This window comes from Rattus norvegicus, chromosome 19, assembly GCF_021556685.1.
Source record: "Rattus norvegicus strain SHRSP/BbbUtx chromosome 19, alternate assembly SHRSP_T2T, whole genome shotgun sequence".
NCBI lineage: Eukaryota > Metazoa > Chordata > Mammalia > Rodentia > Muridae > Rattus > Rattus norvegicus.
In genome coordinates, this window is record NC_141552.1 from 40,185,254 (window position 1) to 40,198,760 (window position 13,507).

A 13,507-nucleotide genomic window follows, 5' to 3' on the forward strand; every position below is an offset into this window, starting at 1 on the left:
TCCCTCATCTTCAATTCCTACTGTTGGTTACCTTGAGTTTACCATATCCAGGCAGTGGTGGCACAAGCCTTTAATTTCAGTGCTTGAGAGGCAGAGGCAGGAGGAGGTTCTAGGGAGATCAAGGCCAGCCTGGTCGACAGAGCAAGTTGCAGGACAACTAGGGATACACAAAAAGAAACCCTGCCTTAAAAACATAAAAAACAACAAACTTAATGTATCCATCCATCCATCCATCCACACAACATCCATCTGTCATCTATATCTGTCTATCACCCACTTGTTATCTACCTGTTCAACCTCCCATTCACCCATACATATATGTATACATTCAATATGTACTGAATCTAGCTGTAGGACATAAACTCTGCTGGTATTTGGAACATAAAAATAAAGGTTTCCTGTAAGCAGAGGCTCCCAGAATGAGCCCAGGGCTGCAGCTCGTATGAGAGAGGGCAACTGCGCTACTGTTTCAGCTGCCTCTGCTCAGTCTTTGCCACCATTCATTTCACGTGAAGACAGACAGGGGACGGATGCCACAGAGATCCTCTGTAGACATCAAAGTGTGGCCCGGAAGGAGCAGAGGGCACAGCTCCTATTGGCTTGCGTCAGAGGTACCAGAAGGAGGGTGATCTTGGAAGTGAGGATGCAAGCTCTTGAGATGGCAAGTCTCCTGAGATGCGGGCGCTGCCTGTGAACAGAGACACGGGCCTGCAAAGGTTCTTAGGGACCGTCTGTTGGTGTAACTGCCCCCAGAGAAAAGAGGGTCCAGGACTTGCCCAAGGTCACAGCAAGAACCAGAGCCCAAACCAAAAGCCAGGCTCAATTTCCTGCCTGGGGCTAGGAGTCCTCCCTTGGTAGCTGTTACTTTAAGTAGCTCCTGGAATGTCACCCTTGGTTGACTTTTTCCCTCTATAATTCCGTAACTTACTGAAGCCGGACTCTGAGCTGTTACAGCTGATTCTTATCTCATCGGAGAGGCCTCCTCCGCTGACCCTGCTTTCTCCCTCTCCAAATGACAGAACTTTGGCATGATTTGACAACTGAAATACACAGGGATGTGTGTGTGTGTGTCCGTGTGTGTGTGTTTCCGTGTGTGTGTGTGTGTGTGTGTGTCCATGTGTGTGTGTGTATGTGTGTGATAATGTGCTGTTGGGACACCCAGGAAGCATGGACCTGCCTGCCTGTTTTCTAGGCAGCCCCAGCAGGGCTGCTGACTTCCTGCTCAGGGTAACAGTTTTGTAAAAGTGGCCCTGTACCCAGCTGCTTAACCATGAGGCAGCATCCCGAGGGGTTAATTGAATTAGAGATGGTGCTGTTCGTGAGCATCTCGGAGCATCTGAGACAAAAGAAAACCCAAAAAATCAAACCAAAACAAAAAACAAAAGAGCAAACAAACAAAAAAACAAGACAACCCCACCCCCCCAAAAAATCCCAGCAACAAGTGGGTTTAATCTGTCTGTGCAATCTCTCCAGAGGACAGATTTCTTCTGGGTGGATCGTGAATCAGATCTAGGCACAGCACTTCAAGTGGCAGTCTGTGGTTGAAATGGATTAATTTTCTCTCAGATGGTTTGTGAATCTGCAGATTGTCAATTTTCCCAGACAGACACACTAGACTGGAAAACCCTGGGAGTCTGGCCCTGAGTAGGCTTCTGAGACTGGCAAGCGTTTTTAATTGAAGAGGAATGTTGTCATGGAAAGCCCCGTGGATTGAGGGCTGGACGGCCTCCATCTGGGTGCACTTGATGATTAAGGCGTGTGCTGGCTGCAAGGCTCTCTGCTCTACACCACAGCTGTGCCTCTGCTGGGACCGTCACCGAGCTGGAGAACTGAGGAGCAAGGGCTGAGAGTGCTCTAGGGAACTGACACACAGACACTTGGACACTTGTCTGGAGCAGAGTCTCCAGCTGCAGACACTTCATTTTGTATAAAAGTAGTCCACTGTGGCTTGCCGGTTTCCTGGAGAGGAGCTGGTCGTGGGGTCCCTCATCTGAGGCGAGCAGATGGATTCTTTTGGGTGCCGCAGTGGAACATACACACACATTAAAGTTCTCATCTTGGGCCGGAAAATGTGTAGCTTATGGACAGTGAGAGAAATTAACTCGTGGCGTACTAATCCACGGTAGAGGTCAGCTACTCTGGCATTTCTGGTTTCAATGCCAGGGAGAAAAGCAGCTGTAGCGACTCAAACTGGCCACTCTCTTGTACAAACGGCGTGTTTCCTTTCCGCGTGTTTACTTCTGAGCACACACACGTATCTTGTACTCTCACAGAGCCTGAAAAGGGCTACTTTTCAAAAGCAGTGAAGTATAGTTACATATCTGAAATATAACTCAATGTTCATACCAGTCTCCAAGTGACTCGATCCCCAGAGTTCAAGGTCGGGCTCCCTGGGAAAAGTCCTTACTACATCCCTGTCCCTTGTGTTTATGTTCAACTTGAGGTCACAGCAGGCCTTGGGACATTTACAGTGCTAATAATTACAAGTAATTCATCAAGTGGTCATTAAAAAAAAATCATGGGGACTGGAGAGATGGCTCAGTGGTTAAGAGCACTGACTGCTCTTCCAGAGGTCATGAGTTCAATTCCCAGCAACCACATGGTGGCTCGCAACCATCTGTAATGAGATCTGGTGCCCTCTTCTGGCCTGCAGTCACATATGCAGGCAGAATGCTGTACATAAAATAAATAAATAAATAAATCTTAAAAAAAAAAGAATCATGGGATGTCAAAAATAGAAGTGAATGTCACTAGAAAACAACCGCAGCAAAAAAAAAAAAAATTGGAGAGGACACTTTTCAGTGTGGGGAAGTCCCCAGAGAGCTGTCTGTTGCATTTTCCTGGGATCCGAGGTAGGGAGCCATTGCAGAGGGAAGCACTCGCCTCTGCAGGATCCACACTGGTCCCTGTGACAGTGGTTCGAGCTGATGAGTCACAACCAGATTAAATACTGCAGTTCCCGTGTTCAGCAATGGTTTCCTCCTCTCGAGAGCAGCTTGAAAAGTACGAGTGATTCACACATGTGTGCATACAAGATGCACGTGAGGGGTCAGGCGTGTACGTGTGTGTATTCTCCATCAAATGACTTAGCTATCTTTTTAAATGAGCAATTTCATAGTCAACATCACCTACATATGCAATTCACAGACAAAGACTACTAATATACCCAGGCATTGTGTGTGTGTGTGTGTGTGTGTGTGTGTGTGTGTGTGTGTGTGTGAATGTTTCTGTCTTTGTTTTTCCTCAAAAAGATGTTGGCAGCAAGGGAGCAGGAGGGAAAGGTTGGGGAGATACTTTCGTGGGTAAAATGGCTGTGCACAGAGAGGATCTGAGGTTGAGCTCATGTAAGAAGCTGGACACGGTAGCACTCCTTATTCATCCTAATGCTCCTATGGGAAGCTGGGAGTCGAGACACAGAGTTCCTGAAGTTCATAGGACAGTTAACCTGTCACGCAAAGTAGCAACTAACAGCGAGACCTGCCTCCGGCAAGGTAAAAGGAGTCCACACACATCTGGGGTCCTTCGGCCTCCACAAGCACTGTGGCATGTTGCATACCTTTTTACACTGTGTCCCAGAGGAGCTCCTGAAAGGACAGGAGGCCACTGGTTACCAACCGACTCGGTTGTATACAGGACACAGAGACCCTAGAGAGTAATCACCACAGATCCGTCTCCTGTGGGGTACAGGAGTTGGAACCAAGGGCACAGAAGAGAAAAAAGTTTTCTTTTGTCTTGGGCTCGAGTCTCTTAATTGGCAAGCTTGGGCCTACTGGGATACTCATCCAGGGGCAGGGGCAGGTGCGGGTGGGGCAGTCTACTCATGCCACACATTTGATCATCAGTAAAACAGAAATAAAAATACATCCTGAAGTTTTCACAGGTCCTGTGTATTTAATGGACCAAGGCTGATGGGAAGATAGGAAATGACATTTTCCAGAGAAAAGACATTTCAACTTTTACTTTAGTTGGTTAAGTTCCATTAGCCTCCACACCCACTCACACACATCGTTTTTGTAATGCCCAAGGGGCTTCACACTCAGACTGCACTGGGCATCTGAGATTGCATGCTTCTGCCTATCTCTGTCCTCCCCAGCTCGGGCAGGCTGTGGCGGGCTGGTGAGTGGATTGCAAACCTTAGGCATCCTTCTGAAGCACATTATTATCATCACAGGCCTTTGCAGTGGCTCAAAGGGGAAGGAAGGAAACCAACTGGGGAGCCAACAACCCTTTGAAAACTAAAAGGAAGGTTTCAGAATGTCCTGAGGAGATGCCAAATGGAGCCTGAGGGATTTGGGAAGGTGCGGCAGTCTCCCTCAGCTCCTCTCTGGAGTCTCTAAACACATGGGGATGATTGTTTAGCCAAGTTTGTTTCCCTTTGTTTCTAAGACACCCTTTTCCCTCAGTGGAAGCAAACAATCCATCTATCTGTAACCAATGCTTGGGAGCCGGAGGCAAAGGTTTTGGCCCCAGCAGGCCAGCAGCACCCGCTCACAGGACTTGAAATGAGATCAAGGAAAAGAAAGTGGTATGGACCGCTGGGTCAATATGACAAAAAGTAGGCGGTCAGGAGCACTGAGAATAGATAAAGAAGAATCCTCTCCTCCCCCAACCGCAAGCCAGGTTCTTCCTGACTTTGTAAATGCGTCCTTTCACTTTCTCCCCCTTTTCTGGGAGCCGAAGATGGTCCTTTAATGCCAGATTTCCCCATCTTTTGTGGTGATCTGCCTACACTTTCCTGCTAGGTGCTGATGGGACCTAGCACACACAGCACACCAGCTCTGTTTGCCGAGGAGATGGGCAGGGAGGTAGGAACGACAGTGCCGGAGGCGGCTAAGCTAAGTTTGGAACTTTTAGGATATTTGAAGTGACAAGAAGTGAATAACTGTATTGAATGGGAAGTGAGTCAGCCAGGGTGCACTCCCTGACTCCATCCCTGTATATCGTCTCAGCGAATGTAAAGAGACAGTAGCTTTTCCAGACACACTTGTCACGAGTGTATGAACACTGGTCAATTCCACTCATCTCTCAGGATCTCCACATTCCCAAAATTTAAAGAAAGATAAGAATACTATTTACTTCACAAGACTGTTTGAAACAACTGTACAAAATAGGCTTCAAAGGACGCTGGCTGGGGCCTGTTCCCACGGATGTGTGAACTGCTACTAGCTCTTTATTGTCTGCAACTCCCTGGTTTGTGCAGATGTCAGGACGGAGAGTATAGTTTGATACCAAGGTCTCCGTTTGACTGTTTGCTTGTGATTTATAGCAGTTATGTCTTCATCTGCTTTCTTTTGCTTGTTGTGCTAGGGATTGGACTTGGGGCCGTGCTCGTGGCCCTCTACACTGAACCCCAAGCATGTAGCCAGCACTCTACACTGAGCCCAAAGTGTCAGACAGCATCAAGGAGATGAGCACAGCGTTACGAGAACTGGAATGAGCATTCGTTTAGCGACAGGGCTGTTTGCTTACTGATTTGTTTGCAGAGGGCACTAGAAAACTAGAAAATCTGTACAGAGAATTCTCCCCTTAAGGCGCCTATAGTGTCATTTTGTTTGCCCATCTCTGTTAAATCCAAATAAACAAAACAGCTGTGAGGGAGATGGCCTAGAGAATGCTGTGTGGGCGACATTCGATTTTCACGCTAAGAAGTGAGTCAGCCTCTCCGAGTACATCCATGCTGCCTGTCAATCTTCTGACCACAGGCATGCTCCTCTGCCCCTACCCGTCACTTCATTTCCCTTTTTCCAGAGCTTGCTTCTGAAACGTGGCATTTCCCTCCCAGTGTGAATGGAAGGTCCCTGCTTCAAGCCTACGTTAAACACTTTTACCGCACTGCGCTCAGACATCTAACAATGGCCTGCTTCGACCTATTTACTCCGATCCTATTTTACTCAAGGGTCAAGGGTTACGTGGTGGGGTCGTGGGTCACATGGCTGCAGACTATAATTTCCTGTTTTGTTTTGGAGGGATTTTTAGCCCACAGTGTATTTATATATATTTCATCGTGAGTAGTATCTAACCACATTAAATATAAACGCTTTTTCATTTGTCGCCTGCCCTTAATTGAGGTTTGTGAGAAGCATGCCACAGATTTTCAAATGAAGGAGTCCAATAGTTGATGTTATGTCTTTGGTCAAACAATCATCCTATTGCAAGGAGAATGACCGACTTTTTTCTTCTTCTTCTTCTTCTTCTTCTTATGGACTTTAAACAAATGCCTGTGGTTTCCATGTTTTTGGATGGCTGGCAAAGTTCTATCGGACCCTCCTATGCTCTTCCCTAAGTCTGTTAGATCCCAGATGTCTGAGGAGAACAGCAAGTCCCCCAATAATAGAGAGCCCACGAGACCCTACTTGCATACTGCAGAGAAAACTTATTGCAGCCTTGGTCAGATGTCTACTCCGCTGGTCTGCAGTTTTCTTATAGCAAGTATTAGAAGCTTATTGTGATTAAAAATAAAAACAACTGGTAGTGGTGACTCATGCCTTTAATCCCAGCACTTTGGAGGCAAAGGCAGGGAGATCTCTGAGTTCAAGGCCAGCCTGGTCTCCGGAGTAAGTTCCAAGACAGCCAGGGCTACACAGAGAAACCCTGTCTTGAAAACCAAAACCAACCAACCAGTCAAACAAACAACTCCACAGAACAAACAAATACAAACAAACAAACAAACAAACAACCTTCGAGGCTCTTCTTTCGCATTACTGGGAGGTTTTGCCACACAGGGCAGTACGCTAGGCCCCTCCTCACACGGGATGACTGAGCACTTCTAACTCGGCTCTTCTAAATCCAAACACACAGGACTACACCCCACATTCTGAAGATCAATTACACTTAAAAAGAATACGAAGTATTCTGGAGATGTATTTGGTTAAACAATGTGTGTTACTGAAGCGAGCAATACCCATTAATATCTTCACACTATGGTACTAGACAAGTCTTATCACATGCATGGCTGCCATGACATCAGTTTGTGACAGCACTATAAAAATAAGGGGATCAGATCAGCCTTTAAGGAATCTCAAGTGTCTACCACTCAGTGCTTCAATCTGAGATCCTTACAGGAAAAATCAAGTTTTTGGAAGTAGAAGTCTTCTTTGTCAGAAATAAGTCAACGCTGCCGACATGATACACACTACTACATTCCCCTGACGAGATTTCTGTGGAAGTCCTGTGAGCACCATGGGCTGATGGCAAGGCTCATGTGGCGGAGAGCTTGCTGCCACGCCTGACACCTACATTTGATCCCCAGAACCACATGGTGAAAAGGGAGAGCCAATCCTGGCTCTCTGTGACCTTTGCATGTGTCACATGAGCACACCCCACCACGAAGTCAAAAGAAACAGGAAATAGAACACAGTAATAACAGTGACCATTTCTGGATTGTGGACCCCACCTCAGGTCTCTTTGAAGAATCCCTTCATCTTTCAGTCTTCCGATAGTTTAGATTATAGAGTTAGTCAGACAAAAATACCAGACTTTACATCTTAGTCTGAAAATTGCAAATCTGTGAAAAGGAGCTTAACGTCAATGGGAAAAGAACCCAAGATTATTCAATTTGTTTTCCTACCTTTTCATAGTGAACATGTTGCTTCTGTCACAAGAGAGAAATACACTTTATTTAAAACTTCATCATCTACCCACTCTTCTCCTTTTGAACCAACTCAGTTAACTGGTATGCTGATTTTCCTAGAACTCCTAAGGCTTTTTATCTCTTACTATATTTGACTAACTAGGAGGCGCTTTAGATTTTAGCTTCAAACCCAGTGCCCATACAGATATTTAAATATTTCTATGACAACCACCAGCGAGCAGCATAGAACCTAGTAACCATGCTTGTGGGAGAAGGGAGTGGGAAGCATCTAAAACACCCATCTAAAGGGAAGTCTGAAACATTAGCACGCACTTGCAGTGCTAATCTATTCTGCAGATCAATGGATTGCTATTCGAGATCTCAGATATCTGAGGCCAGCGTAGGCAACATAATAGGATCCCGTCTCTTAATGAAATAAAGTAAAATCACTAAGGTAAAGATGTGCCAAGCGCAAAGTTGTTAGCATTCTGTCTTAGCTCCTGCCCCCAGCCCCGCCCCAGTTACCTGACAACAGCCAGGTATGCCTGACTTGCCCCCTCCATGTTCTCTTGCTCTCTTACCCTCTTCCGCCTTTGTCTCTTCTCTCCCCACACCCCTCCCCCATTCTCTCCACATGATCACAGCCAGTCTCTCTCTCTCTCTCTCTCTCTCTCTCTCTCTCTCTGCCTTTCTCTTCCCCTACTACCCTCTTAACTCCCCTCCCCATGTCCTGAATAAACTCTATTCTATATCATTGTGTGGCTGGTCCCTCATGGGAGGGGATGTCTCAGCAGGGGCCCGCAGAGGCACCCCTTCCTCTATACCTCACCACACCTCCACAGAACATATCCCCTCTCTATCTTTATATAAACACAAGCGAGTCCCCCAGCAATGGGAACCTGCACCCGGATCAGCCCGGCTTCCTAGATACAGCCGTATCCATGAGGCTCACGGCTCCTCCCAGGAACAATGTGGGTGGAGGCCTTATCTCTGCCACTTGTTTCTCCCACCTGCCCTCTGACGTCAGAAGGCTGGCTGCCCTTCTCCTGCCTCAGGGAAGATATGGTGGCAGAGAGTTTAGGCAGCTGTCTGAACTGCATCTGCAGCCAGGAAGCAGAGAGCAATGAATTCAGTCTAAGAGTCAAACCTATGGCATGATGCCATTCAAAGTTAAAGGTTCTTCCCATCTCAATTAACTTAAAGTAGACAGTGTTTAACAGGTATGCCCAGAGACTAACCTAATCTAGATAATTCTTTACCGGCTTGCCTATAGGCTTGTCTCTTAGGTAATTGTAAATTCTGCCACATCAACAACGTCAACTACCACACAGTGATATTCTTAATTTGTTCTTCAATCCCTTGCGGCAATAGCTGTGTTGGTGACTGTCCCTTGAAACACAGTACTTACTGTTAGTTGTAAAGATGGCTTCTCCCTCCTGAGGAGCGGGGTCTGGGTCCTGGACCACCTGCAGGGCTCCTACTGTCCGCACAGCAGGGTCCAGAGTGACTGAGCTTTCATTGACAGTTGTATCACTGGCTCCTGTGATCTGATTGGTTGGTGGGCCTCCTAGAGAGCCCTCGAAATCAATGGGCAAGTCGTCCATGCAGTCAGCATTGGGCTGAGGGAAACAGAGAAGGATCCATCTTAGAACGCACCCTCATTTTAGAGATGCGATGTCTACATCCTAAGGACTTTGTCTGAATTTAAAATTAAGCTCATTGCTTTATTGTTTTGTTTTTCAGCCACTTTATTTAAGAACTGTTTACACGTAGTTTCATTGCCATGAAATGATCTCAAATTTCCTTCCTGAGAGTTCTTTTCAGATATAAGAATAAGGATTTAAATTCAAGTGTTTCAAAACCTCTATATTTAAACAACTAGTTAGGAGGAATACCTGATCTTTGTTTATAATGATAAAACTGGGACTTCCTCTTATATGGAGTTTATTCTTCCACACAGGATACACAGGATGGAGCTGGCAGCCTGCTAATTATCACCAGTCTCAAGCATTGTTTACAAACATGATATGAAAGTAGGCCGGAGAAGGATCTTATTTACTGGGAATTACACAGTAATCTCTCTCTCTCTCTCTCCCTCTCTCTCTCTCTCCCCCTCTTACACACACACACACACACACACACACACACACACACACACACACACACACACACACACACAGAGTGAGACTGTGTTTAAAAAACGTAAGCCAAAATCAACCGCAGAAAAATATTTCTAAGCATTTAACATGGTGCACTTAGACACATCCTTTCCTCTCTTTCTCTTCCAGCGGTTTCTGCCTCTTTTCTTGTTAGAGGCTCCTGCCTTCAACATGTAGCCTTGGCTGCCTGTAACTTGCTATGCAGTTTTCGGTTTCTGTCAGTTTGTTCGCTTTGTGTGTTGACTTCTTTGTCATGATGGATAATAATTCCATGATTTCTTGCTTCCAGATTCTGCAGAGGATGACAGCCACATCCAAGTGAGGAGCATTCCAGGTTTGCATTGAATGAGCACCACAGTGACAGTGTTAGATCCACAGGTCATTAAAAGCAGAGCCTTGTACTTCACGGGCATGTGCGAAACACAGAGATCTGCAGTGCTCTGTGTGGTTTGTCTCTTGTGGATCACACTTTCTCTTGCAACTGTCATTTGGGAGCTGCAACCATCCCAGAGTTCCTCAAAGCAGCTTAGGTCTTTTCTCTGTTCTCTTGCCCCTCGGCTTTTGGTATCTCTGTCAAACTGAGCCGATATATTAGCACTCAGCTGGTCAGAAGGCAGTTTGTAGAATGACTAATTCACTGTTCACTCAATGTGTTGATTTTGAGTTTGAACGGGAACAGTCATTCTTATTAACATCCTCTTCCCACGCTTGGCCTCTCTATCTCCAGCTGGTTTCTTTCTTCCTTTATGCTCTCTAACCCGAGGCTCCCGTGTCACAACCTCAACGATCACAACACTTACAACAACAGCAACATCGTCAAGCGCGTCAATGACAACGCCAACAACCACAACATCAACAGCAAGAACCACGTCATCGGCAACAACCACAACACCTACACTACATCTACAATAACATCCATAGCCACTACATCAACCACCACGACAAGAATGTCAACAACAACAACTATAGTCACAACACCATCAACAGCCACATCCGCCATCATCATAACCACAGTAGAACTTCACAACAGACGCATGAGTCTTCTCTCTGGGCTAGGAAGAGGTTATAGGAGTTGGCCTGACAAAACACACTGTACAGCTCAGTCCACCATCAACCTTTGGAAAGAAAGTACACACAGGTTCCCTTCACTCCGTGTTTCATCTTATAATGTCCCTTTGCTCAGATGACACTTGCCTACCATCTTCCAGGTTCCATTCTAAGGTTTCAAACTGACCCCTGGTGATTGTTTATCTTTCTTAAAGTCCCAATGGTGTCACCATTTCTAAGGAGGGCTCCCTCCCAGGCAGAGGTCTTTGATCCTGTGGTGCCTCATGTGGCTTGGAGGTCATTTGTCAACATCCCATTCTCCAGCGACATTCACTCGCGTCCCATTGAGCAGCATCCACGGGCCCTTGGTTTTGCTTCCTAGGCTTCCACATCATGCCACAATGACTGGATGCTCAGTAAACATAGATTTGAGTATTTTATGTGCTTCTCAGATTTCTGTCCTCAAAACTTGGGCATATTATCAGAATCTTGCCAGCATCAATGACAGAAGGGTTTGAGAAAATACTTTAAGAACTAGAAAATTCTGTGCAAAGCTGAGATATGCTAAGTAGAGGTGTTTATTAAACAAAACACTTAAGGGCAGGGCGTTGGGTAGAAGAGATTTCACTAGGAGCAGACAGTGCTACAGAATAATTGTATTCTTACAAACACCAACAGCCCAATGCATGGGTATACAACAATGGCTCGTGCAACTTTGAAATTGTGACCCGGTTTGTTGACATTGGTGGCTCTCTTTTTCCATGCCCCAGCTTTGGTATAGTGTATTTCTTAACAAAGTTCTTACTTTGTGGGTTGGGAAAAACTCTGCTCTGTTTTTCAGAGAAAAGAGAGCAAGAGATACTTAGTGGACCGATCAACAGTCGAGGGTTTGACAGCCTTGGCTTGGAAGTAACAGATAACAAATCAACCTTCTAGAACCTTCCAATTTATATTCAATCTCCATAGAGAACCAGAAAATTTTCTACCACTTGGAAAAAAAAAACCACAATCATACTGTTTAAAGACCATACCCAAAGCTATCTGCTAACAAACTGTCTAGGTACTGAAATTAAGTTAGCACGGGGAAACTCCTTGGATAAATCAGTGGCCAATAATTAGAAGCTTGTGACTGAACTGGCTCCATGGGGTTTGCTGTTCAATGGTGGTTAGAGTCCTCTTCACATCTGGAGAACAATGGTGTAGGAGGCGTTTCCTGGTCTCTGAAACCTGGATCCTGTAACAGCTGGGAGGAGGATTCAGGAAAACTACTGTTCTGTAAGGGACACCCGTGCCACATCTATAGGTGAAGCACTACAATATAGGCCAAGGATAGGAAGCTTCTGGAAATAATGAACCCTTCTATTGTAGTTCACTGTAAACCTGTATGAAATTCTTAGAAATTAAAAAAATGCCTTTTTCTTCTCCCTATAATATTTTTTGACAAAATGTTATTGGAAAATATGCATTGCTATGAGGGTTTCATCTGTCATGAGATATGTTCTCATCATTTAGCCCATTGCAGGGAAAGTACAATGTGCAATCTTGTCTCCAGCTCTTGGTTTTGATTCATGTATATTTATTGATTACCGCTGCAGGTACACATGTACTGAGCTAAAATAACAAAAATGCAAAGAAATAGAGTAAGCTTAAACCTCCTGGATTCGAACAGGCAAATGAGTCAAAATCACAACTAAGTCATTCATGAGTTGATACTCTTCCAAGGAGAGTTGGGGTATAATCTGTAAGTATTATTTTGTGACTGATAGCATTCGAGACTCTGAAAGGGCTCCAGTTCCTCAGAATTACTCAGCACAGTCAAGGATACAGAGGTGAAGGACTGACAGGCGTCAGTGTGCAGAGATGTGCTCTTCTCAATGGTCCTTAAATAAGAAATCCCTAGTGCAGTATGGTGATGCAGACCTGTAGCCCCAGGGAGTCTTGGGAGTTTGAGACAGGAGGATCACAACTTTAAGACCAGTGTGAGTTACCTATGGAGAATCTGTCTGAAGACAACAAGACAAGACTAGACTAGACTAGACCAAGCTAAAATAAACTAATTTAGAATATAGGGGAAAACTTAAGACCATTTCCTTAAACTGCCTTAAGGAAGTGTTGGTGTGAGAAACACTTCCTAATTCACACCGCTTTGCGCTGATTTAGTCAGCAGTGCACCAGTGCATGTTAGGCACGTCACTCTGATAACCATATGATAGAATCCTGAATTCCTTCCAGATCCTGAATCTGTCTTCACCAGGACAAAAGAGAGCCCCGGGAAGCAGAAGGGCAGCCACATGCCTGGATGCTTCTCCAGGAGCCACACAGTGCGCGCTTCATTCTTCACGAGGACATTCTGTTCTGTGGGCTGAGTATGGCTGTGCCGTGTTCTTCGGCTGGCTTATCCTTGGCAAAGCCCAGAGATGCTACTGGTGCTTATTTTTCTGGGAGCCGAGTACGTTAGGTCAAACCTAACAGACTTATCAGGCACCAGACTTTCAGCCAGAGTGTCCAACTGCTGACAATTAAAACGTTATTTAGTTTGGAAGTAAGTCAAAGGGCTACTCAGTATTTCTAGCTTAGAAATAATTAACATCAATATTTGGAATCCAATAAGAAGTAGCTTCCGGAGAAATTATACTTCCACGGGGGGAAAATCTGGAATCAATATTCAGCATAAATTTTTTTTTTTTTTTTTTTTTTTTGGAGCTGGGGACCGAACCCAGGGCCTTGCGCT

The 13,507-nt window shown here is 45.4% G+C and overlaps 1 protein-coding gene across 2 annotated transcripts in view; it reads right to left on the bottom strand.

Moving 5' to 3' along the window:
- The window catches only part of Rnf150 (ring finger protein 150), a 223,702-nt gene that overhangs the window by 36,814 nt on the left and 173,381 nt on the right, over positions 1-13,507 (bottom strand). For both annotated transcript variants that reach the window (XM_087594971.1, NM_001191093.1), the window contains 1 exon segment: positions 8,979-9,189. In XM_087594971.1, the coding sequence (XP_087451097.1) occupies positions 8,979-9,189 (211 nt within the window).